This window comes from Caretta caretta, chromosome 8, assembly GCF_965140235.1.
Source record: "Caretta caretta isolate rCarCar2 chromosome 8, rCarCar1.hap1, whole genome shotgun sequence".
In the NCBI taxonomy this organism is placed as follows: domain Eukaryota; kingdom Metazoa; phylum Chordata; order Testudines; family Cheloniidae; genus Caretta; species Caretta caretta.
Genome location: NC_134213.1, coordinates 46606028 through 46629493, shown reverse-complemented (window position 1 = coordinate 46629493; position 23466 = coordinate 46606028). Strand labels below are relative to the sequence as shown.

Below are 23466 nucleotides of genomic sequence, written 5' to 3'. Positions count from 1 at the left end.
CTTAACTAGCTTGAGTAGTTTTGTATCATCTGCAAATTTTGCCACATCACTGTTTACCCCTTTTTCCAGATCATTTATGAATATGGGAACAGGACTGGTCCCAGTACAGACCTCTGGAGGACACCCCTGTTTACAGCTCTCCATTCTGAAAACTGAACATTTATTCCTACCCTTTGTTCCCTATCTTTAACAAGTTACCGATCCATGAGAGGACCTTCCCTCTTATCCCATAACAGCTTACTTTGCTTAAGAGCCTTTAGTGAGTGACCTCGTCAAAAGCTTTCTGAAAATCTAAGAACACTATATCCATTGGATCCCCCTTGTCCACACGCTTGTTGACCCCCCCGCCCACCAAAAGAATTCTAGTAGATTGGTGAGGCATGATTTCCCTTTACAAAAACCATGTTGACTCTTCCCTAACAAACCATGTTCATCTATGTGTCTGACAGTTCTCTTCTTTACTATAGTTTCAACCAATTTGCCTGGTATTGAAGTTAGGCTTACTGGCCTGTAATTGCTGGGGGTCACCTCTGGAGCCTTTTTTAGAAATTGCCCTCACATTAGCTAGCTGCCAGTCATTTGGTACAGACAGAAGTGAAAGTAAACTGGTATGGTCCGGTACTGCATACCAGCAAGAGCTGGTACACAGCTGACCGTACCGGCAGGGGGCAGCTTCCCCAAGCTAGCAAACACCCTCACACTCTTCTGGGGCTAAGTACCTGAGGAGAGTTGGGGAGAGGGACCTACGTACAACTTATGGCTTCTGTTGAATATTATGAACTTTGTATGTAATTATATCCAAACCAATTGTCAAATCCCTCTGTGCCTTCCCCTTGGCTCTATAGCCTCCAGAGTGAGCTAAAACCCCCAGGAGGTGTCAGGAGAAATTCTTGCAGCCATGATGCAGGGTCATTAAACTTCAATGGTCTTCTATTCAAATGGAAGCCTCCTTGGGCAAAAAGCTGGCCAGATGGAGAGAACAGATTCTGCTAGGTGGGCTAGTAACCAAATAATCATGGGCTGGGAGACTCCAACTGCCTGATGAGGCTGAGCGGGGAATCACATGATAGGGGATAAGAACTTTATAAAAGGATGTGTGTGTCTGTCTCTGTCAATGTCTCTTTCTCTCTCCCTCTCCCCCTCTGCTGCAGCAGCTCCCCCCAGCTTGAGCAGGTGAGGTGGTGAAATAGCTGGAGAGAGAGAATCTGACTTCCCTCTCCCTCCCTCCCAGTCTCCCAAGGGAAGCGGGGGAGCTAGAATGCGGGGCAGGGAATTCAGGTGTGGGTTGGTTTCTAGATGGTCTGTGCTCTGTCTGAGTAAAGTGTGCATTTGGGTGAGAGGTCCTTAGGCCAAGCCTGGCTCTATTTGCTTCCACTACAGTGCGTCCCTGAAGGGGTAAACGGTAAACCAGAGTCGGATGGAGCTCGGGCAAATGGTGTGCTTATGTTACTGGGGTGTCTTGGGGGGCAGCATAGGTCCTGGGGGCCTAGGGCAGCTGGGCCACAGGGTCTCTCTTCCATGAAGGGGTGTCAGAGAGGCCAAAGAGGCCATGCTGAAGCCTACTCAGACCAAGGGAAGCTTAAAACCACATAAAGGGCAGACAAGTTCTCCCACAATTCCCCAGGACAAATAGCAGCCCACTTAATGCAGCACAAAGACTCATGGGATGTGCCCCAGATGCCCTAGCGCCATGCCCAGGGGAATGTAGCTGCAGTGAGAATGCAGTAACTGGGTATGGCTTTGCAGTGGGGTTGCTCGGGGCGGGGCTGCAGTGAGGCTATGCCTATAGATTCAAAACAAGATTCTGTCAGTCCTGCTCTCAGCCAGAGGCTGTCCAGAAATGCTGGGTTTAGCTCCCATGCTCAAAGAGGTGGTTTGCTCCCGGGTGATGTAGAGAGATGTGTTAACATGCAACTTTCCAAGATTTAATGCTGATTTAGACCTTTTTATACTGAAAGGGCTGATGCAAGTTATTTCTTTCCATCCCCTCAAGATAATCAAATACAGATGATCTGAGGCACCATCAGTTAGAGGTTACAGCTAACATATATTCTATTGACTGTAAAAGGTAATCAATTAGATATTTTTAAACCAGCTAATGTTGGTTTCCCAGCTTTTCTGTAATCAGTCAGCTCTCTACTAATGGCTGCAAATCTTTCCATTTCTCTGCCTCCCCTTATTCTACAGTGGCATTTGTTTTTGAAGTCATGGTGATATTTGTTCAGTAGATGAAATCCTGGCTCCATTGAAGTCAATGGCAAAGTTCCCCTTGGCTTTAATAATAGTAATACCTAGCTCTTATCTACTGACCTTAATAAAGGTAGTCAATATCATCATTCCCATTTTCCAGATGGGAAACTGAGGCACAGAGCAGGGAAGTGACCCAGCAAAGTCACCCAGCAAGCCTGTGGAAGAGCTTAAATTAGAAACCAGGCCTCTTATTTTAGTGCATAAATGGGAACTGAGCTCCTGAAAATTGAGCCCTGTTTGCTGGGACTGAACTCTCCTGGAAAGGTGGCCTATAGTTTCCTGTAGCCTGGAATTCCCTCCAGCATGTTGCAGTGAAATGAAAAATCTGCAAACAAGAAGCTGCCACTGTGGATTGTTGTGGGGGGAGAGGGTTTATTATCGATTATTATCACAGACTACTTCCACGTAATCATCAGCACATCAGACCTTCACTTTCATCCAGGAGGCTTCAATGCAACCTGCATGGATTAGGCTTTTAAAACAAACAGAAAAACCAAGCCAGCTACAGGATTTATATACTAAATGTGTGTGTTCTTAAAAACAGCTGTATGCTTAGCCATACCTGATCTAATGCCATGCCTATCCCAAAGGGTGTCTAAGGTACAGTGTAATCAGTGGAGTTGTCTGGATTGAAAGCTAGAAACAGCAAGAACAGTTAGATGATGCTTCTCATTCTGAGTTAATAACCATAGTCTGGGATAAATAGAGATCTGTTCTATTGCTCACTGGAGTCAATGGGAGACTTTCCATTGACTTCAGTGGATTTGAGATCATGCCCTAAATTCTAGGATCCCGTTGTTCATGAACAACAACCCTCCTTACATTTATTTTGCTATAATGTCTAATGACTTAACAGAATTGTGTTAAACAAGTCTTGCTTCATTTTTGTCTTTAATGGAAGGGGAGCTGAAGCGGCCATGTTTCTTGCAGGTAGGGGGCTAGTTCGGCCGGAGCCCTGCATGCTCAATGACTATTGTGTAACTGTGTGAGACGTTGAACAGACTCAAAGCCCCTAGAGCAGACCAGCCCTATGCTTAAGTGAGGTGTGGATCATTGGACCTCACCTCTCTGCAGCTTGGGCCCATCTTTGACTCCTGCTTTAGCTACTGGTCAATTGCAGCTGCAAAGAGGCTGCTTACGCTGCAGAGATACCAAGCTGGGTGAGTTCCGGTCTTCTCCCACGTTCTCTGCTCATGATAATCTGTAGAGGTGGCTGGTTGGCTCCCAAGGGAAGCGTGGTCCTGATGATGCGTGCACTGTGCTTAGGAGGAGAGAGGCTGGCAATGAAAGGGTTTATACGCAGCAGCTGAAAGCTCTCTTGCAGGGCGCTCACTACCCGGGATTTCTAGTAATTTTTAACTCCTGCAGCACATTTCTGAGACACCCCTGCCTCTGCCAAGTCAACCCACTAAGGACCCAATCTGAAGCCCAGTGAAGTCAGCTGGAGTCTTTTCATTGGCTTATTTGGGTGTTGGAGCTAGGTCTTTAGGCCTTGATGTTCTCCTACTGAATCTGGGCATGATACAACTTTGCACAATCTCCTCCTGTCAATGCTGCCTTGGCTAATGTCTGGTGTTGACTGCTCAGCACATTCCCCTTGTCTCAGCTGATGCTGGGTAGGAATATGGTTTGCTGATGGTCACTGGGTTTTTATTAGCCATTCAGTGAAGGTGGTACCCAGCCACCTCCCTCCCCTAAAATATTATCTGCCTCTTGCTGTGAACAGTTTGGTCTGCTTGGCTGGAATCTGTGTCTTTTAGCCAAGGGTGCAGGCAAATTTAGTCATTCTAGATCTATCCCTGTGCAGTTGGCCCACACATTCCAAATGTTGCATAACCTTTAACAACTTGTTTCTTTTTTTTTTCTATATTGTCCAAATTAATCCCATGTGTAATTCAGAGAGAGGCAAGGGGAGCGACGACAGGGCTGTAACACCTATTGCATGTATGTTCCCAAGTGGCACAAGGTTATTCCCACTCTATCATTATTTAAGCCCCACCAGTGCTCTCAGAATAGGAACCTCTGATCTAGGGCCAAGCCTGGAGTCTTTGCCCAGCTCAGTGAGCACTCTGCCTGAGTAAGGGGCTCAGGGCTGAGTCCAAGGAAAGCTCAGGAAGAATAGGAAGAGTGAGTGTATGAGATTGACAGCTGCCTAGACTTGCCCCTAACCCACGAGCAGCTAGTTAGCAATGAGCGTGGCGTGTCCTCCTCCCGCCCTGAGGCTCCTCATATCCTGGAGAGTCTGATGTCATAAGTGACCATGTTGAAATTGTCCCAAGCGAAGAGCTTTCTCTCTGTGGGGTTGTAGTCCACCATGCTGCTGTACCCATAGCGGTTCTCGAAGCGGATGCTCAGCGGCTCGCTGGTGCTGGTGGCTGTATGGTAGGAAAAGTTGACCGTGGCATCTGGGGCTGAGTAGCTACTGATGGTGTACAAGGTGCCACAGATCATAAAGGAGTTGGCCACAGCTTGTTTGCGGATGTTGGTTTTCCAAGTCTGCTCAACCTCCAGGGTCTCTGGATCCAATTTGGAGAGGATGATGGCCCCTTTGGCCTTGTCTGTGCTGTATGTCACCCACAGCCCCATCTCATCGACAGCTAGGTCAATGTCTGTATACCCCCCCCAGGAATAGGGGAATTGGCCATGGTAGCCAGCACTGGGGATGTCCTTTTGGACTGTGATCGTTTCTGTCTTCAGGTCGTACTTGGCCACCATTCTGGACTTGCGCCGCTGGAAGTACAGGGATCCCCTGTATACGATGGCTCCGGTGCTCTCCATGGACCAGGGCAGGATGTGGACCTTGGAGGGATAGCCCTTCATGAACTGATCAGAGTCATCGTATTCAAAGACCTGGCGGATGTCAGTGCCAATGGCATCAACTCTCCAAGTGGTCTCGGGAGTGTAGGGGGGAACAGGCTCTGGGTCCCTCATCCACACGCCATACTTGCCAGCGATAGTCTCAGCCCTGCGGAAGGTCACGGGTTCCCCCACCCAGACCAGCTGTCCGCACCCTGCTCAAGGAAGAAAAAAAGGGGGGGGCAAGGGGTTGAGAAAAAGACCTTCAGTTATTTTCTGTCTGTCACCAGTGGCAGATTTCCTACCGAAAGGCTAAAATCCATGAAAACCACACTCATACTGCATTAACCCAGCAATAACTAGCAGGAAAGATCGTTTACTGGATTCTAAGTAAGTAAATAATTCCATGAAGCTGATGGAGGAGAGACCCCCCCCTCAATTTACCAACAGCAGCCTTCCAGCACTCGTCAACACACCAGCATTGCTTAGGCCAGTGGTTCCCAAACTTGTTCCGCCGCTTGTGCAGGGAAAGCCCCTGGAGGGCCGGGCCGGTTTGTTTACCTGCCACGTCCGCAGGTGCAGCCGATTGCGGCTCCCACTGGCTGCGGTTCGCTGCTCCAGGCCAATGGGAGCTGCTGGAAGCCGTGGCCAGTACGTCCCTTGGCCCGCGCCGCTTCCAACAGCTCCCATTGGCCTGGAGCAGCGAACCGCGGCCACTGGGAGCCGCGATCGGCTGCACCTGCGGACGTGGCAGGTAAACCGGCCCGGCCCGCCAGGAGCTTTCCCTGCACAAGCAATGGAACAAGTTTCGGAACCACTGGCCTAGGCTATGTTCCTCCGGGTAGTGCAGGCAGACAGAAAAAAAAGGAGAGGACAAGGAGAAAAAAGAGCTGAGGAAAAGGAAGAGAAGAAGCAGGAATGATCACTCTGTGAAGAGAGAAGGAAAGAAAGGAGGTGAATAGTTTGGAAGGGGATTTCACAGCACAGACTTTTTTGCCCTGGTGATATTTAAAGGTTTTCATAATGTGATTAAGATGAAAAAAGAGATGAAGATCTTGGTCTTTCAAGTGGGACCTCAGCTTTTTTAATAGACCCACTTGGGGACGACCCATTTCAGGTAGGATGAGGGAGAATCCGTAATATGAACTCTGATCTGATGAGGCCGCTGCAGAGAGTGTCAGCTGCTAAATCCTAGTTTTAGAAATGGCTCCTGATGTCCAGCCAGTGGAAGTCAGAAGCCAAGGGTAGGAATGTCCTGGGGCCCTGCTCTATTTCTGGAAGGCAGAGGCTCGGTTGCAGGGCGTAGATGGACAACGTATAAAGCACCGGCACGGAGGAAAACAGTTACAGGAAACCAGCCCAGAAAACGTAGGAGTCTTTGGCCACAATGAACTAAGTCAATGAGAAGCAAGTTCAGAGGGTGTTTTAACAATTCTCCTGTCCACCATCTGCTACCACCCTTCCGTAGCTGGACTTCACCGGGGTGTTCCTTTCGATGGCCAAAGAGGTGGTTTACAAGCGGCAGGAGGCCTTCCCTCTTCCCCTGTCATACTCTGTCTAACAGCACCAGGCACAGGTCAGTGAACTGGGGCTGGGAATGGACCCCAGGCCTCCAGTGTTCCAATGCAGAGCGCTTAGCTACAAGCCACCCAACCAGCACCATCCCTTCCATTGCTCTACCTCTGGGATTAAGAAACAGGTTAGTGACCCCCTTCCAGCAATGGTGCTGACATAGCTGTGGACAGTGCCCGCCCCGTCTTGGTGGAGGTCCATTGTGGTGTGACACCAAAGCTGAAGCCAGGGCTTGTTTCCATTGCACATGGGCCATAAGGGCATTTTCGGTATCGCCAACCCAGCGGATTCCAAAATCCTGAGTCTGACCCTCCATAATCATGAGATTATGGTTTTAAATAACATTTGTGGCCGCTTCCTCTTTGCCTGTGGGTTTCTGGGCCTTTTGCAGGCTCTCACTTCACCTTTTCAAGCCTTTCTCCACTGCCATGCAATTTACTTGTATTTAAAGTAAAGCTGAGCTGCTCGTGCAATCCCACACCTACAGGAGCTGGGGCTTTTGGGAAAATGCCAAAGTGTGTGAGAAATCACAAGAGGTGGCAGCACAGCAGGGATGGGCTAATCAAAGAAAAGTGATTCGAGCTCACAGTTTGTTGCTTAACCCGAAGGAAACATGGCATGGCACCCCTGACGACCTCATTTTAAGAGCAGCCTCCTGATTCTATTAGCTCTTAGAGCTAGGGGGAAATCCCCATATGTTCTGTACTAAGTGTTATGCTTTATTACTTAGAAATGGGCCTGACCCCCAGGTTACGAGTGGCCCTGAATTGCAGAGTGGTGGGCATGCAGACCTGGCTCTGAATTTTATATTTGGAGTCCTCTCTGGTGTAGTTGTTTGGGGGCTGCCTAAGGAAATAGTCAGTGAGTGCCTGAGAAAGTTGGCCAAAAGAGACTGTCATTTCCAGAGGACAAGTTCAGCCCTGCTCCCTTCTCTGCCGTGGGGGCAGACCTGCGGCTAGCCAGATTCCAGCCTGTGCTCATGGTCTGGAGGTGCGCACAGTCAGTCTGGCTGCTGGAGCAGGGGTTTGAACTCCATTCTTGGGTCTGGCACCAGGTGGCAATACCCTTGCCTGGATGGCTTGGGGTTCGGCAAAGGTCAGGATGGACAGGCTGGCCAGGGCAAGGTGGGGAAGTGGGGCGAGAGAAGGAGGCATAGTAAGAAGCACTGATGAAATAGAACCAAATAAAGGAGGTGAGAGGCAGAGAAGCTGTGAGGCAGAGAAGATTGCCCAGCTAGGCCCTTCCCCTGGTGCTGGGAGTGAAGGTGATGGGGGGCGGGGGCAGAAGAAAAGTATCTGTTGCGAGGTGCTAGAAGGATGAGGCCTAGCTCTATGAACCCGCAAGGAAGGAAAGGCATCAAGGTGATCTTTGTACCGGTGGCCGTGTCCCCAGTGGCAGGGTGGCTGGGGTGCTCCTCGAAGTCACTGGAAGCGGGCACCTCCGTCAGCTCAGATTTCAGCTCCTGATAGTCAAAACTCTCCAGATCCCACTTGGAAACTGCAGGGAGGGATGGGAATAGACACGGTGAGGGTGGTGACAGGAACAGGGTGAGGATGTGGCTTGGCAGAGTGTAGAAGGGTGTGTACACGCTCCTGGGCATGGCCGGACATGCCCTTTCAGCTGGGCACAAGCACAGTTGCACAAATGATCACGCGCACTCTCTTTCACATGCACTCAGCAATCCACTAGCCCTGCCATTAGCATGGCAAGGTAGGCAGGTCAGCACGTTTCTGCCTTATGTCCTGGGAGCTAGGGAGCAAGCTTTCTTTGAATCCAAGCACTGCTCCCCCTCTGCCCCCCACGTAGCAACGCCAACACTGGATGCTAATGTTAGAACCCCATAATAGGTGGGGGAGGAGGGAGAAATCTGTCCCCGTAAAGGTCTCCTCGTCCAGCCCAACCCATGCTTGGCTGGCCAAAATGGCCTCTCCCCATCACTCCAAGACCTGCCCTGTCCTGGGATAATAAGCAGTTATTATTTAGTTGTATTATCCTAGCATCTAAGAGCGTCAATCGCACCCCAAGGCCGCATGTGTGATAACAGCTGTACATTATTTATTTGGTGTATTACGATAGCACCTAGGAGTGCCAGTTGTTGACCAGCATCCCACTGCGCTAGGTGCTGTACATTGTGTATTACAGTAGAGCGCCTGTCCCGGACCAGGCCACTAACTCTATTCTCCTATGGCTTGGTGGTATATGTGCCCATGCCTTGTGCTCCGTAACGCTTCCCTGTGGGTCTGTCACACTGTGCCCAGCCCTTTGCAAACACTATTCTTTACCCACCTTCAGTGCAGGCTAGGGAAGCCACTCTGTTGGTCTGCAAACACCATTTGCCTTTGCAGTGAAAGTTCTGCTTGCAGCCAAGATGGTGTGTGTACTGCAGGTGTGTCTGGCTTTGTGGATGCTTGTTCCGGTTTTACACTGCTGCTGAGGTCTAGATGCAGTGTCATTCAAAATCCTTACCGGCTACTGGCAGGAGTATCGGATAGCTCCCCTATTTCTGCTCACTGGTAGAGAATGATCATGCAGTGGCTTCAAAAAAGCCTGGAGCCTTTGCTTCTGTGTAAAACAAACATTTAACTCTCTTCAGATTCCCGCTTAATGTCAGCGGGCACTGGGGCACGGCAGTGGGAAGGGCGGGTCTTTCCTTCCTTCGGAAAGTCACTTTCAGGACAAGGTCAAGGCTCGTTAACAGCATAAATCCAACTCACTGTACACCACCAGCAGTGTCCTCGGTTTCTCTTTCATTCTGTCCACTGAGCCTGTGTGCTCCATTTGTGAGACAAGGCAGCGCATTGGAGCTAACTGGTGTCTTGCTGGCCAGGGGACTCAAGGCAGACTCAGCAAGGAAGGGCAGTAGGGAAAGGAGCAGGGCTGTACAGCTGTAGCAAAATCTAGTACCTTGGGTTTCCTCTTACAGGGTCCCAGAGGAACGTGATTCTAATCGTAAGCATGTTGCAGTGACCCTTGTTCCCCCCTGGATGAATGTTATAGTTGGGGATTGGTCCTGCTTTGAGCAGGGGGTTGGCCTAGATGACCTCCTGAGGTCCCTTCCAACCCTGATATTCTATGATTCTATATCATATTATCTTTAATACAGGTAACACTGGGAGCCTATCAACTTGGATAATGTCTCCCGCATTACATGGAGAATTCCAGCTGACAGGTCAGGTCCAGCTATTTATTACACATCATAAACTGTTTTAACTAAGCCATGCTGGAAATCCAAGGGGCAGAGAAAGCCATGGCAAACCACCACGGGCTACTCGGCCTTTTGAACCAATCGCTTCAGCTCGCACTGCCAGGGCCTGCTCAGCATACAATGAGATTTCAAACAGAGATCTGACAAGTTGCAGGGGTGGATTTTAAAACTCCCACTGGAGCAGAGTTAGGCCGTCGCTGAGGGCTTTTAGCATCAGATGTCTGGCCAGCGCTTTGGGATGAAAGGAGCTATGCAGTGTAAATGCAAGACGCCATAGTTATGAGTCTGACAGTCATGACTTCTCACAATTCACTGTTTAATTCTAATGCTTGGCAAAGTGTTGTTGTGACTGGGGTCCTAGTGGGGGCCAGCTATGGTCACTCAATTAGGGTGAACTGCGAAGAATGGGGCAGACAATCCCCATCAAGCTGGTGGATATTCCAGTACTTAGATTTACCAAGCCAGCATAAAACAGCTTCTTTATTACCTTACTGGTTATTCAGAAGTCCAAACAACACAGTTCCCTTAAAGTGATCCAGCTTCAGGCCTCCGTCCAGGTACCCACGTCAAATATGATGAACATTTCTGTAAATCTTATTTCATCATATAAAAGAAAAGGTTCTACCAATCCCAAAGGATCGGACATATTACCTCCCAGGTTAATGAATGTTTCAGATCTTACCCAAATACACGCTACAGCCAATACTTATTAACTAAACTAAAATTTATTAAAAAACAAAAGAGAGCGAGAATGGTGAAAAGATTATACATTGAGATGTATAATAGCAGAGATGGTGAGCAGAGATGGTGAGCTTTGTAATTGCAAAGAGTTCCTTTTTAGAAGTCAGTTCATAGGTTATAGTCCAATGTCCAAATATCATATTCAGGGCGTACCAGCATAACTGGGACCTCAGTCTTGCAACTCAGACTTCCCCAGATGAAGCTTAAGCAGATCGGAGATGACAGAATCAGTACCCAAGGATCTTTTATACAATTTAATGTCCTCTTTGACAAGTTGGGAGTTCCTCCAGGAACAAAAGATAATTAGAATGACTTTGAAGGAGGTCCATCACTGTAGCTTTAGAATTAACATAAGGCAATTTGCTTGTTCTTCCACCATTCACAGTACATTTCAAAGAGAGATGAATACCGAGATATCCTGTGTTCACAATTTATTTAAATGCTAGGATGTTCTTTTGATCTCGGAACTATCAGAATACAGCATAGGGACTGTTGATTACATTGTGGATCCTCCGCATATATATGTAAATACACAAAAGTTATCTCCCCATATATCTTTTGAGGGTTATTTATTTTGCAGGATGTTTAACCCTTTCTGGCCATGCATCACAGTTGTACTTTCAGCTTCCCTTGAAGGGAAAATCACACACTTACAACTAACTCATTTCTGCTTTATGCCTGGTATTGCTTTAGGGCTGGAAAACCTCCCTAGGGGCTCATTAGCAGTAGCTGACTCCAGCCGCAGGTATTTCAGAATTGGCCCTGGGACAAATTGACCGACACCTGTTTTCCAGAAAATGAACCCAGATTTGCAGCAGGGAGAGGAAATACACTTGCCCTGTAGTTTTAAAAGCAATCATTCCACAGGCTCTCTACAAAGTACAGCCAAAGAGCCTGGATTTTTCATTCTTTTGGCCACGTGAGCCTCAAGTAGGCAGGGCACATAAGCATGTGAGTAATCCATTGAGATCAATGAGACTACCTGTGTGTTTGAAATTAGGCCTGTACTTAAGTGACTTGTGGCCATGGAGAATAATTTTACACGGGGGTATTAGAGAGGGGGCTATACATCACCAAAGTGTTTGCGTGCGCGTGTGCTGATTAAACATAGATCTCCGTTTCACAGCTGGTCCCTCCCTATAAATGAGTCAAACTCAATTCTGCAGGCCCTAAAAAGACCCACTGAACAGAGAGCTGTTTTCAGGGGCTGGCTCAGGTTTGCCAATCCTTTTGGCCAGCAAAATATTGGCATTTCCCTCTTGACCACAGTGCCTCCTACAGTGTTGGAAGAGAACTGCCCGCTAACTGGACCCACCCAAAGGTTTAGTCTGACAAGTGGCGGTGGTGTTATGGGCCAGGGGCCCATCTTTGCTGATTCCTCCTCGGGCCGCAGGTCAACCCATTCAGCCCTGAGCTATGATGGCACAGGAGTAAATGGATATCTCGCCAACACCAGTGTGAAAAGCTGAACAGAGCCCACTTAGCAGCAGGGTTCCATCTCAGTGCTGAGTGAAAATCCTGCCCCACCTACAGAAGGAGCAGGGGGTCTCCTCTACCCCCCCCCCCACCACCACCACCACAGGGTTTAGCTGGGCTTTGTGGACACTGAGTGGACTCCGATTCTCAGTATCCTGTGTCCATCGTTACCAGAGACCTGCACCATTGCTCTCCATTGTGGGAGGAGCCCATCTTTCTGGCTCTCTGTCCCCCTCTAGTGGCTGGACTACACAGGGATTTATGAATCAGCTACTAGCCTTGAGCTAACAGAGCTGGGGCTTTAGCTCAGCTAGTCAAGGGTTGTGCTTTGCAACTCCTGAGGCCCCCTGGGTTCAATCTCCACTCTCAATTACCTGCCCTCGTCCTGAGAGTTGGGGAGGCATGCAGGCACAGCCCCAGAACAACAGAAGAGGATGCAAGGTGCCTAACTGCTAGCCCAGCAAGGCCAATGTGTGTTTGGTTTTCAGACGGTGCAGGGACAGTTAAGAGGGGATAAAGTGGAAATAAAGTTTTTTTTTTATTTTGCTGCTGTTAGCAGGCCCTTGTGGCCCTTTAGGAAGCTCAGATCAGTTACAGCCTGGCTGCCTGACAGCCCAGGCCAAGGGAATTCTGGGGCTTGTAGTTCTCAGAGGAAGTATGGGATGCTAGGCAACAGCAAGACCTGCTGGGAAATTGGACGAGGCTATAAAAGAGCTTTTTTCTGCTCAGGCAGTGTTGGGAGTTTGAGAGTGGGGATAACAGTTGGATGTGGTTGGTGTTTTGGGCAAGAAGTTCCCTGATAGGGGTCAGTAGGGGCTGTGTGGCCAGTCCGGGAAGGGGGTGAGTTGGAAAATGAGTGGAAAGGGCCAGAGAAAGAAGGCCTAGAGCAGCGGTTCTCAAAGTGTGGGTTGGGACCCTGTTTTAAGGGGATCATCAGGGCTGGTGTTAGACTTGCTGGGGCCTAGGACTGAAGCCAAAGTCCAAGCCCCCTACCCAGGGTGGAAGCTGAAGCCAGACGGATTCAGCCCTGGGCTGCTGGGTTCAGGTTCCAGCCCCCCCTGCCCAGGGCTACAGACCTCAAGCTTTGCCCCCTCCCCCGCAGGGCGGTGGGGCTTTTGGGCTTCGGCCCCGCTGCCTGGGGTAGGAGGGCTGAGGCTTCAATCCCCCTTCCTGGGGTCATGGAGTAATTTTTGTTGTCAGAAGGGGGTCGTGGTGCAATGAAGTTTGAGAAACCCTGGTCTAGAGGATGGGGGCTCCGAAGAGGGAGGAGTGAAAGCAAGAGAAGGAAAGAGCATGAGCTAGAGAAGTGGGGTGGGTTTGAGGCCTAATATGTTTAACTGATCTTAAGTGGGGGAGGTCCCATGTAGGGGCTTCCAAAGAGGGGGAGAGGAAGCCCCCCCTTTGCTCTCCTGTATTGAGGTGGGAAGCCAGGGCAGACCCTTGGGGAGGACAAAGGCGCAAGACTCTTCTCCAGGAAAGGGCCCAGGAAGTGGAAAGAGCTGCCTGGGTGTGCTGTGGAAAGGGAGATGGCGACTGTCCTCCGAGGGCAATGGAAGCAGAGCCACGCCAGAGAGGTAAGCCAGACTCCTGCACACCTAACTAATGTCCTGGGCTAAAGTCACCCTGGTGTGCAGGTTTCACCCCTCTGAGCCCATGGGAACTGTCACTCAGGAGGAGAGTGCCTCCTCTGGGCAGGCAGGTGGTATTGCACCAGGCGCTCAGTGTGAAAGCAAGGCAGGGCGAGCAGCCTCCTGTTGTGCCTGGTGCCAGAAGCGCTCAAAACAGTGCAGGGCATGTGGTTTGATAAGAGAGCAGGGGCATTGCAGACACCAGTCTGCATTAGGGGTGCAGGAGTGCAGCCCTCTACCATGGCAGTGGGTAGGGCTTCATCATACTTTGCCTCCTGGTATGTGTGGAGTTCTCTGCCTTCGAGGGCCATGCTTGCTCAGGGGCTCCCTAAATCCACTTGAGACGCCTTTTGGGCTGAGTTATTGGGGTGATATATATGCAAACAGCAGTGACAGCTGGCTAGAAAGGTATGGGCACTGAACCTCAGCCGGGTCCGTGGGAGAGGAAGAGGGGTGTCCTATCCTGGGGCGTGTCTAAGCCACGAGAGGAAACAGGTGGCCGACTTCTTGGAGTAAAGGAGTTTCCCAGGGATTCGCTGTCTCCTTCCCCTGCCTCACTCTCAGTACAGTCAAGTCACTGACTGGAATGACTCCAAGGGCCAGAAGGGCTGTGAGGGGCTGCTGTCAGGTCACATGACTCAGTACAGTGCTAAGGGGTGTCCAGGCTGGTACAGCCACCCCTGCCCCCCCCCCCCCGGACGTGATCGCTCTGGAGCGTGGTTGCACTTCCTTGTGCCATGCTGAGAGGTTAATGGAGCCTGACGGACCCACAGCCACCCAGCCCTGCAGCCAGTCTCCTTCCCAGAATGAATTAACTCCATTGGCCAGAACAGAGATGCTAAGAAACCCTCAGCACTTTGCTCTGTTCTGATCAGGGGCCGGAACAGGTTTTAAGTGCCCCTCTCCCCAAAGCTGGGGGGGAGAGGGGGGAGGCTGGGATTCAAGGGTTCTGTTCAGGCCTGGTTGTAAGGGAAACCCTTAGAACATGGCCCCAGAGAGAGGTGTAGCAGGACAATGGGCCAGTCGAGTGTCAGAACACTTTAATCACTGGACAGGGCAGCATGGTCTTCTTTCTCGCTGGGTGTTTTCTACTTTGCAACCAGGGATCCATCTACTAAGCATTCAGGGCTGCTCTTGACTATCCCCTCTTGGCTCAGCCAAGTTCTAAGCTAGAAATGGCTGCAGGGAGAAATGTATGTTGTGGTGTAACTTCATTTAAAGGTGCCTATGGCTTATGGGTGGGTGTTCGACATCTCAGGAGCCCTGAGATGAGGCAGCAATTCTGTATTTGCCCAGCAGAGCTGAAGATGAGACACTTTACAATAGTTCCTGTGATGGCAGAGTGGTGGATTGGTGCCTTGGGTGACACTTCTGTGGGCATCGCTGGATGTGGGGAAATAGAGGGAGCTGGACCATGAGCTGGTGTAAATCAACCAAGCTCCTTCCATCTATCCCAGCTGAGGGGATAACCCCCTGCATTTTCCTAGCCACAAAACAACATGTGCGTTTCTCTGCCTTGGAGACTCTCTTATTCAGATTAAGGAAACAAGCAAGATCTCCAGAGGAGACGGAGAGCACACATCAGTCTGCTCAGTAACACTCTGCCGCTGAACAGAAACACAAAATGGCAGCTGCCCCTCCTCAACATTTAGAGGTGTAGCACACATTTAAAAACATTTGGGTCTATAGCTGTATTCTGAGTGCCGTACTGATTTGTGTTCAGGTTCCGGTCAAATCTTCAGAAGCGGCCACTGAGTTTGTGTTGGCCTTTGTCTGTGTGGGAGCCCTGTGTGTCCCTTGTCAGGAAGGGCAGCGTGCGGCAGCTCCTCATCTGTGGTTGACCCGTTAAGAGTGCCTAGTGTCTGGGCATTATGTCACGGAGTGGAAAGTGTGGCTGAGCAGGACTGGGCATCTCAGATACCTGCAGTGGGACAGGTGCAGCAGAATCTGAGTCTGCAGAGTGACAGGACTCGCTCTCGGGGTGATTTCTTTCAGCCCTTTTGGGCAGAGGCTGCAAAGCAGCCCTAAGGGCCTGCTTGGGAATATCCCTGTATGGGGGAGGGCACAGCTGCTGTGGCTGGCTATGTGCATCCCTCCTACAGGATCCTCTGGTGTGGGAGGCATGTCAGGGGCTGGGGTGGGGTGTCTGTGGATGGCATGGCTGAGGCTTTCCCATAGGCGCTGACCCCGTGGGTGCTCCAGGCTCAAGCACCCACTTGAAAAAAAAATAGGTAGTGCTCAGCACCTGCACGGCTGCATTAATTTTCTGTGTGCCCCAATGCCTGGACTGTGGCCCTGCCCCTGGCCCCGCCCCCTGCTCCACCTGTGCTCTGCCCCAAGCCCTTGTCCTCGCTCAGCCTCTTTCCATTCCGAGGCTCCACCCACACTGAGCTGCTCCGCCCTGAGGCCCGCCCCCCGCTTAGCATCTTTGCCTCAAGGCCCCACCCTCCCTCCACCCTGAGGCCCTGCCCCCACTTAGCTTCTTCCTCCCTGAGGCCTAGGGTGACCAGGTGTCCGGTTTTCAACTGGAACACCCAGTCGAAAGTCCGGTCAGCAGTGCTGTGGCACTAAGGCAGGCTAGTCCCTAGTCCCTGCGCCCTGGAAGTAGCGAGCAGGTTCGGCTCCTAGGCAGGAGAGCCACAGTGCTCTGCATGCTGCCCCCGCCCCGAGCACCGGCTCTGCACTCCCATTGGCTGGAAACCAGAGCCCCCTCCCACACCCTGAACCCTTCATCCCCGGCTGCACCCTAAAGCCCTCACTCACTCCTGCACTCCAACCCCTGCCTCAACCCACAGCCCCCTCCTGCATTCTGAATCCCTCATCCCCACCCTCCAGCCTGGAGCCCCCTCCTGCACCCCTCATTTCTGGCCTCACCCCAGAGCCCACACCCCCATTTAGAGCCCTCACCCTCTCCCGCACCCTGGCCCCAGCCCAGTGAAAGGGAGGGAGATGAGCCACCAAGGGAGGGGAAATGTAGTGAGTGGGCGTGGGGCTTCTGGGAAGGGGCGAGGCAGGGGTGGGACCTTGGGGCAGGGGCAGGACTAGGGTGTTTGGTGTTGTGCCAGTAGAAAGTTGGAAACCCTACTGAGGCCCTGCCCACCACTCGCACGGGCAGGGAGGAGGCGGAGAGGCACACCCACCAGCAAAAACCAGCTAGTCCTCTCCATGCTCTGGCACCGGCTCAACACCCTGAGCCCAGCCCAGAGGATCCTGGCCAGGCTCCAGAGGATGGCTCTGGAGTTCTTCTGGCTGGGGCTGCACTGAGTCTCTGCAGGGGTCCTGAGTCTTCCCCTGAAGGAGGGAGGACAGGGCCTGGTTTGCTTGCACAGCCAGGTCCACGTCTTCCGCCTCCAGGCCCTGCAGAGGCTCCTTTATGGTGCAGGCAGTCTGGCATGGAGCATGTTGGCACACGCCTTCCTCTGCCGCCTCCAAGGGCTCCGATATGACCGGCAGCTCTTTTTTCTCCATCCGAGAGGTCTTCCGCGAGACCTCTCTGAGCTGCCAGTCTTCTATCACGACCTCCTCCGGACCTGGACGCTTTCTTCGGCGACCAGATCCTTTGTGGCCACCGAGGGGGCGGACCTCCTCACGGAGCCCCTGCTACACAACCTCGATCTATGTGTGCAGGTGGCGGAGTCTCCCTCGGTGTGTTGGAGGTTGGTCCTGGCAGAAACCACCAGAGTCGGAGACCTCCTGGACTATGACGGGGGGACTGGGTGGAGCACTGCGTGCTCGGACGATGCATGGGGCTTTCCACCCTTCCGACCCCTAGGCGCGTACTCCAGGAGGTGAAGGCCACCTTGTCACCTGATTCTCTCGTTTTCCTGCGGCGAACCCTGCAAGAGGGCACTCCCCGCCCACCCCTCACCCCTGGCCCTCCGGACATTTTTCTTGGGCCCCTGTTCTGCAAGCCCCCGAGGCCTCCCCATTTCCACACTCCAAGCCGGCTGCATACCCTGCAGCCAGTCCGGTTTCGAACTGCGCCCAGAAACCATCTGTACACGCTCGTGCTCCACAAACTACACTTCCTCACCCTCGCATCCCGCCCCGACACCAAATGGCAGGACTATCTTCCACCTAAAGAGGGTGAGGAACCCCGGTGGGCCAGCCTTTATTCCACCTTGGTCCCACAACCCGCCAGGGACATCGGTTGGCAGCTCCTTCATGGAGCCGTGAGCACGGGTGTGCATGTGGCGCGGTTCACCCCTTTACCCGAGGCCTGCCCCTTTTGCGGCGTGAGGGAGAACCTCGTGCACGCCTATCTCGAATGCGCCAGGTTGCAGCCCCTATTCTGGCTCCTCCAGAATCTCTTGTTGAGGTTCTGGCTGCACTTCTCCCCACACTTGTTCCTCTTTGCACACCCTATCTGTGGCCCCACGAATTCACGAGACCTCCTCGTCAACCTCCTCTTGGCCGTGGCCAAAGTTTCCATCTATAATACCAGGAGGAGGATATTGGACGAGGGGGTGCTCTGCGACTGCGGGGCCTATTTCCGTTCCTCCCTAGTCTCACGCATCCGGGCAGAATTTCTCACTTGACAGCTTTGAGGAGCAGTGGGTGCTGTCCAGAGTTCTCTGCTCGGTGTCCCCATCCGGTATCTGTTTTTTGAACCTCTGACCTTCACTCCAATCCCAGTTTTTCAGTAGTTGTCCCCCACATTTACTTGGTCCCTGGGTCCAGTGGTCCCTCCCGCTAGGCTGGGGGAGGGGCCTTTAGAAGTGGGTGGGTTTATGCCCACCCACCTCCCAGGTTTCCAATAAGACCAGCAAAAACAAAAATCAGCACCTGTGGGCTTTCCTATGCCCCAGTTATCATCAGGAGACACAACCCACAGGAGAGTTGCTACAGCTGGGATGCAAGTTAAGGCCCCTGTAGGGCTGCTCCGACCTGCACTGCAGGTCCAGCACTTCCCCTTTTGGGGGTATCTGGAAACTGGGAAGTCACTGCCCCCATCCCAAGACTCCATGGGCAGTGGGTGAAGCTTCCCCTGCCGGAGGCTACCTCCCCATCCCTCCTCTTCCGCTTGCAGCCACACCCACACTCTGCCCTCCCCTGCTCGGTCCCCTCCCTGCTCGCCATGTGCATCCCTCCTTTCCTCCTTCCCCCCTCCTCCCCACTCAGCCCCCCCAGCACTGCTCGCCATATGCATCCCTCCTCACCTCCCCCCACCTCCCCACTTGAGCGGCGGCAGGAGGGTTAAGTGGGGGGGTGGGGAGAGGAGGACGCAGCAAGCAGCAGTGAGCGGGCTGAACAGGGAGGGAGCCAAGTGGAGAGGAGAGGAGGAACCGGCAGCGGCGGGGACCTCTGGAGAAGGGGGTGGAGTGGTGGAGAGGAGCAGCCAGGCAGCAGCGGGCAAAGAACACTGAGCTTTTATATGCACCATGCAGGTTCCTGGGCGGCTGAGGAGGCGGTATCTGCTACTCAGTGTCCAGGTTCATCAGTAATTTCCCTGGGGAGTCCAAGGGACCCGGGAAGCTGAGTAGCAGATACCACCTTCTCAGCCGCCTGGGGAAACTGCATGGCACATAATAAATAAGAAAAAACTTCCAGCAGAAGCCCATTCCCAGCAGGGAGGGAAAATAAGCAGGGCCACCACAGCCCAGGTGTCCGGCAGCAGGGTGGTGCGGTGATGGCTGTGCCGGGGAGGCTTAGCCTCCCCTGGCCTATATACCCACCACCCATGCAAGGCTCCGCATGTTCACAGGAAGGAATCGGGGTCTCACTGAGGTTGCAATGTTCTTCTCTGCCCTGCAGCAGGGTTTCTCTGTTAAATGCCCAAGACACTTGCACATAGGGTGTCTGTCCCATAGCTCCCATCTCAGGTAAGAATTGTAGCCTGCTGGCTCCCAGCTCCATTAATCCCATGTGTCCCAGACTGCTTAGCACAAGAATGGGTCCTCTCCTGCTGGTGGAAGGGGAAAGGAATTGGAAGGGCAATGGTGAACTAAGTACATTGGGGAGATAGAGATGGGGGAGAAAGCAACACTACAGCTTAGGATATAGTCCCCAGGGCAGGGACAGACAGACGGACACCTGCACAAAGGCACAGCAGAGGGAATGCCAAAGAAAGGTGCTTCTGGATGTCTGTCTGTTGGAGCCAGTTTGTTGGGGTGCTTGGCTGCAGCCGAGGGACTGTGCGTGCATACTGTAACCCTTCCCCTTCTCTGCAGCATGAGATGGGCTCTGGCCACTAAGTTCAGATCTGGGTCTGAACTCCCTCAAAATGTGGAGGCGTCTGGGCCTGGGCCTATCTCTAACTAGAGCCTCAGCCCTCTTGCGGAGGTGGCCCCCTGGAGTCTCTTGCTGTTGATTGTTGCTGCTGGAGCAGCTGGAAGCTCCAAAGGGGCTCACAACCCCGTTGGGTTAGTTTCATGCAGCGTGACGACCCCTGCCCCAGAGCGTCTACCGTCCCAGTGGATGAGACAAAGAATGGGAAATAGATTAAGTGATGTGCCAGAAAGTCTGTGGCAGAGCTGGTAATTGATGCCAGGTCTCCTGGCTCCCAGTCCAGTGCATTAACCATCATCCTTTCCCTTCCAGACAATGGTCTAAGGACAGGAATCTAGGCAAAGGAGACTTATTTCCCACACCCCAACTGTACGCTCCAAGGGACAGTCACACACATCCGGGTGCAGACTTTGTATGGGCATCCTTTGCTGCAAAGGAGACAGCAAGGCCATGTGGGTGAACCAGGAGTAAGGGAAACTCAGTGTGAGACTGGGTAAGTTCCCATGAATCTTACCTTCTTGGGAGCCTTGCTGGGAGTCCTGGGCGGGTGCCTCGCTGACCTGGTGACGTTGGCTGGTCCTCAGCTGAGCTATCTCCTGGGTGCTGCTCTCCAGCCTCCTTCCCAGCTCAGCTTTTTCCTGCTCCAGTCGCCTCTTCTCCTCTTCCAGGAAGGACTTCTCCTGCCCAAGGGTGCTGTAGGCAGCCTCCAGCCTGCTGACTTGAGACTCCTGCTGAGCTCTTTCCATCCTCAGCCTGTCCAGCTCTCTCTGGAGCTCCACGGTGGAAGCAGAGGAGCCCCCTGCACCCAGCGCCACGTGCAGCTGGGTCACCAAGTTCTCCAGGAGGCTCAGCCTGGCCTTGGCTGACTCCAGCTCCGAGCGCTGTGCGTTGCTCTCCCTCTGGAGTTCCCACATGGCTGACGTTGCCTGGCCCGGTTCTGGACAGCTGGCCTCATTCGGGCTGGGGACTACGAAAGAGTAGATGCATCTGCTGTTCCTGTCGTTGGCCCTCCTGAGGTGGGCCGTGCTCCCCAGAGCCGCCCGGGCCAGGCCCACTGACAGCAACAGCCAAACCACGAGCATCTTTGTTATGGATGCTGCCCCTGTCGGCACTGCACACAGTACCCGTCAGTAGGAGAGCAGAGCTGCTTCCTGCGCTGCTGGCTACAGAGTGAGGGACGCCCACCAGCTCACCAGAGCTTCATTTATACAGCTGGGACTCGGGGCGGGCGGGGGGAGAGGGTTGCTGTGCCAGAGCCATGGAATAACAGGAACCTTCCAGAGCTGGCTTTAGAATTTCTTAAAGGAACAGCATCTCTGATCCCTACCTTCCCTCCTGCTCGCGGCCGGACTCTCAGCAAACAGCGCAGTCATGTTCAGACTCAAGCCAAGGGTTCCACCCGGGGCTGGGGTCTCTGGGTGTAAATCAGGAGTTGCTCTGCTGAATGCAATGGGGTGACACTGCTGTAAAATCAGCGCGAGCGAGAGGGGAATGGAGCACTAGGGTTTTCTTTTCCAACGATAACCTGTCACGCTTGCCAGCCCAGAGAATCAGTGTATTTAGGGATGTGGGGGATACAGCTCCCGTGGAGGGAAGCGGGAGGGATTCACACTAGACTGCTGTCTGTAAGAGAGGATGGGCTGATGGGCTGGCAGGCAGAGAGCTGGATCAGGCAGGCAGTTGCTGTCTGAGTTGGGTTAAACCTCCGAGTTCTGCACGTATAAGGCCTGTGTTTAAAAAACCCTGTGTAAGGGGAGGTAGCTAGCTAGCCACCTCAGTACATACCCAGGGTCCCGGGTGGGCTTGTGCAGCCCACGCTGAAGTCCATGCTGCTGCGGCTTCACTGCTATTGGTCTCCATGCTAGCTAGATCAAAGTTAGCTCAGGTATGGGTCTCTGTACTGCAGTCACACACCCTGACTGTGGTGAAGACCTACCCCAAGAGACAGAGGCTGGGAGAAATGTAGCTTCTTTTTTCCCTTAGCAGCTCTAGGAGTGTAAAATCTGCCCTGGTCCTGCTGGAGGGTTCATTGGAGGAATCGAGTGGGTTAGGACGTTTCCGAACCCTTTGCTGAAGGGATGGGCTTGTTCGGTCTTGACCAGCACCAGCCTTTCTCCGGTCCAGAGCAGGGTGTGCGGAGCTCAGCATATTTTTTAACAAGGCAATTTGGTTTTTTAACCGCTCATGTCAGGGTTCCTTCCCCTCTCTGAACTCTGGGGTACAGATGTGGGGACCCGCATGAAAGACCCCCTATGCTTATCTCTACCAGCTTAGGCAAAAACGTCCCCAAGGCACAAATTCTTCCTTGTCCTTGGACGGTACTGCTGCCATCACCGAGTTAGACAAAGATTTAGGAAAAGCACCACTTGGAGTTCCTGTTTCTCCAAAATATCCCCCCAAACCCCTTCACCCCCTTTCCTGGGGAGGCTTCAGAGTAAACAAGGTGAGCACAGACCAGACCCTGGGGTTTTTAGGACACTAAAAACCCCAATTAGATTCTTAAAAACAGAATTTTTATTATAAAGAAAAAAAAGTAAAAGAAACACCTCTGTAAAATCAGGATGGAAGATAAGGCCAGTGGATGTTTGCAGGGCTCCCCTGTTTCCCAAGTGAGTATTAGAAAGAAGCACCTCCAAGTAAAAATGCACAACGAAGCATAGCGATGGAATAATGATACCTCGCTCATGTATGGTGCTTTTCATCAGCAGATCTCAACATACTTTATGAAGGTTAGTTTCATTATCCCAGTTTTACAGATGGGGAAACTGAGGCATAGAGTGGGAAAGTGACTTGCCCAAGGTCATCAAACCAGGCTAGTGGTAATGCAGGGAATGGAAACCAGGGAGGTGAAAAATCCACACCCCTGAGTGATATAGTTCCAATCCAGTGCTTTGTCCACTAGGCCACAGACTAGAGACTAGATTTGTTTGTGGGAAACGTGGACGCAATCAACACAAAGGTGTCCAGCCATAGGTCTGCAGTGTTGTACATGAATTATAGACTCATAGACTTTAGGGTCATGAGGGACCATCATGATCATCGAGTCTGACCTCCTACACATTGCAGGGCACAGAACTCATCCACTCCTGTAATAGATACTCCTGGGGGGAATTCTGTGTCACTGCACATGCGCAGAATTTGTCCCCCGCAGATTTTTTGCTTCCTTGCAGCAAAATGACTTTCTGACGGGGAAGCAAAGGGAAGCCACAAGAGTTATCATGTGACCCTCTCCAGCAGTATGTTTCAGGGGACCAGGGCAGCCAGCAGAGAGGCAAATCACTGTGGGGCATGAGGTGGGACTAGGGAAGAACCAGCTGGTGGCTCCTATCCTGCGCCAGGCTCAGCTGCTAGTCCCAGCTGGGATGGAGAGGACAGGACTTCCTCTTCCCCTGTGCAGCATCCAGAGCCAGGTCAGATCCACCCCCAGATTTCTCCCCTGGCTGCAAGAAGCTCTGAAAACTCTCCCCACCCCCTTCCTGCACCCATTGCTCTTCAGCTGCAGAGGGAGGGATCCCTGTAGAGGGAGCTGTTCCCTCATTCACCCAACAGCCGTGCATCCAGATCCCCTCA

General features: G+C 52.3%; 1 protein-coding gene across 2 annotated transcripts; it reads right to left on the bottom strand.

Annotated features, from left to right (window-relative positions):
• Window positions 1-2593: 2593 nt before the first annotated feature.
• MYOC (myocilin) lies at window positions 2594-21072 on the bottom strand. 2 transcript variants are annotated; one of them, XM_048862325.2, is made up of 3 exons: window positions 20411-21072; window positions 7993-8115; window positions 2594-5261 (listed from the first exon to the last, which is right to left on the bottom strand). In XM_048862325.2, the coding sequence occupies exons 1-3, from the start codon at window positions 20976-20978 to the stop codon at window positions 4477-4479; spliced, it is 1476 nt and encodes a 491-aa protein (XP_048718282.2). In that variant the 5' UTR covers window positions 20979-21072; the 3' UTR covers window positions 2594-4476. The 2 variants fall into 2 exon arrangements, with proteins under 2 accessions (XP_048718282.2, XP_048718283.2); XM_048862326.2 differs by lacking the exon at window positions 7993-8115.
• Window positions 21073-23466: the final 2394 nt, after the last annotated feature.

Coding starts and splice junctions, on each gene's coding strand:
- MYOC (XM_048862325.2), bottom strand. CDS start 20,978: ATGCTCGTGGTTTGGCTGTTGCTGTCAGTGGGCCTGGCCCGGGCGGCT. Junction 8,116..20,410: donor CCAGCAAGGCTCCCAAGAAG/GTAAGATTCATG, acceptor CCCTCCCTGCAG/TTTCCAAGTGGGATCTGGAG. Junction 5,262..7,992: donor CACTGGGGACACGGCCACCG/GTACAAAGATCA, acceptor TTCCTTGAGCAG/GGTGCGGACAGCTGGTCTGG.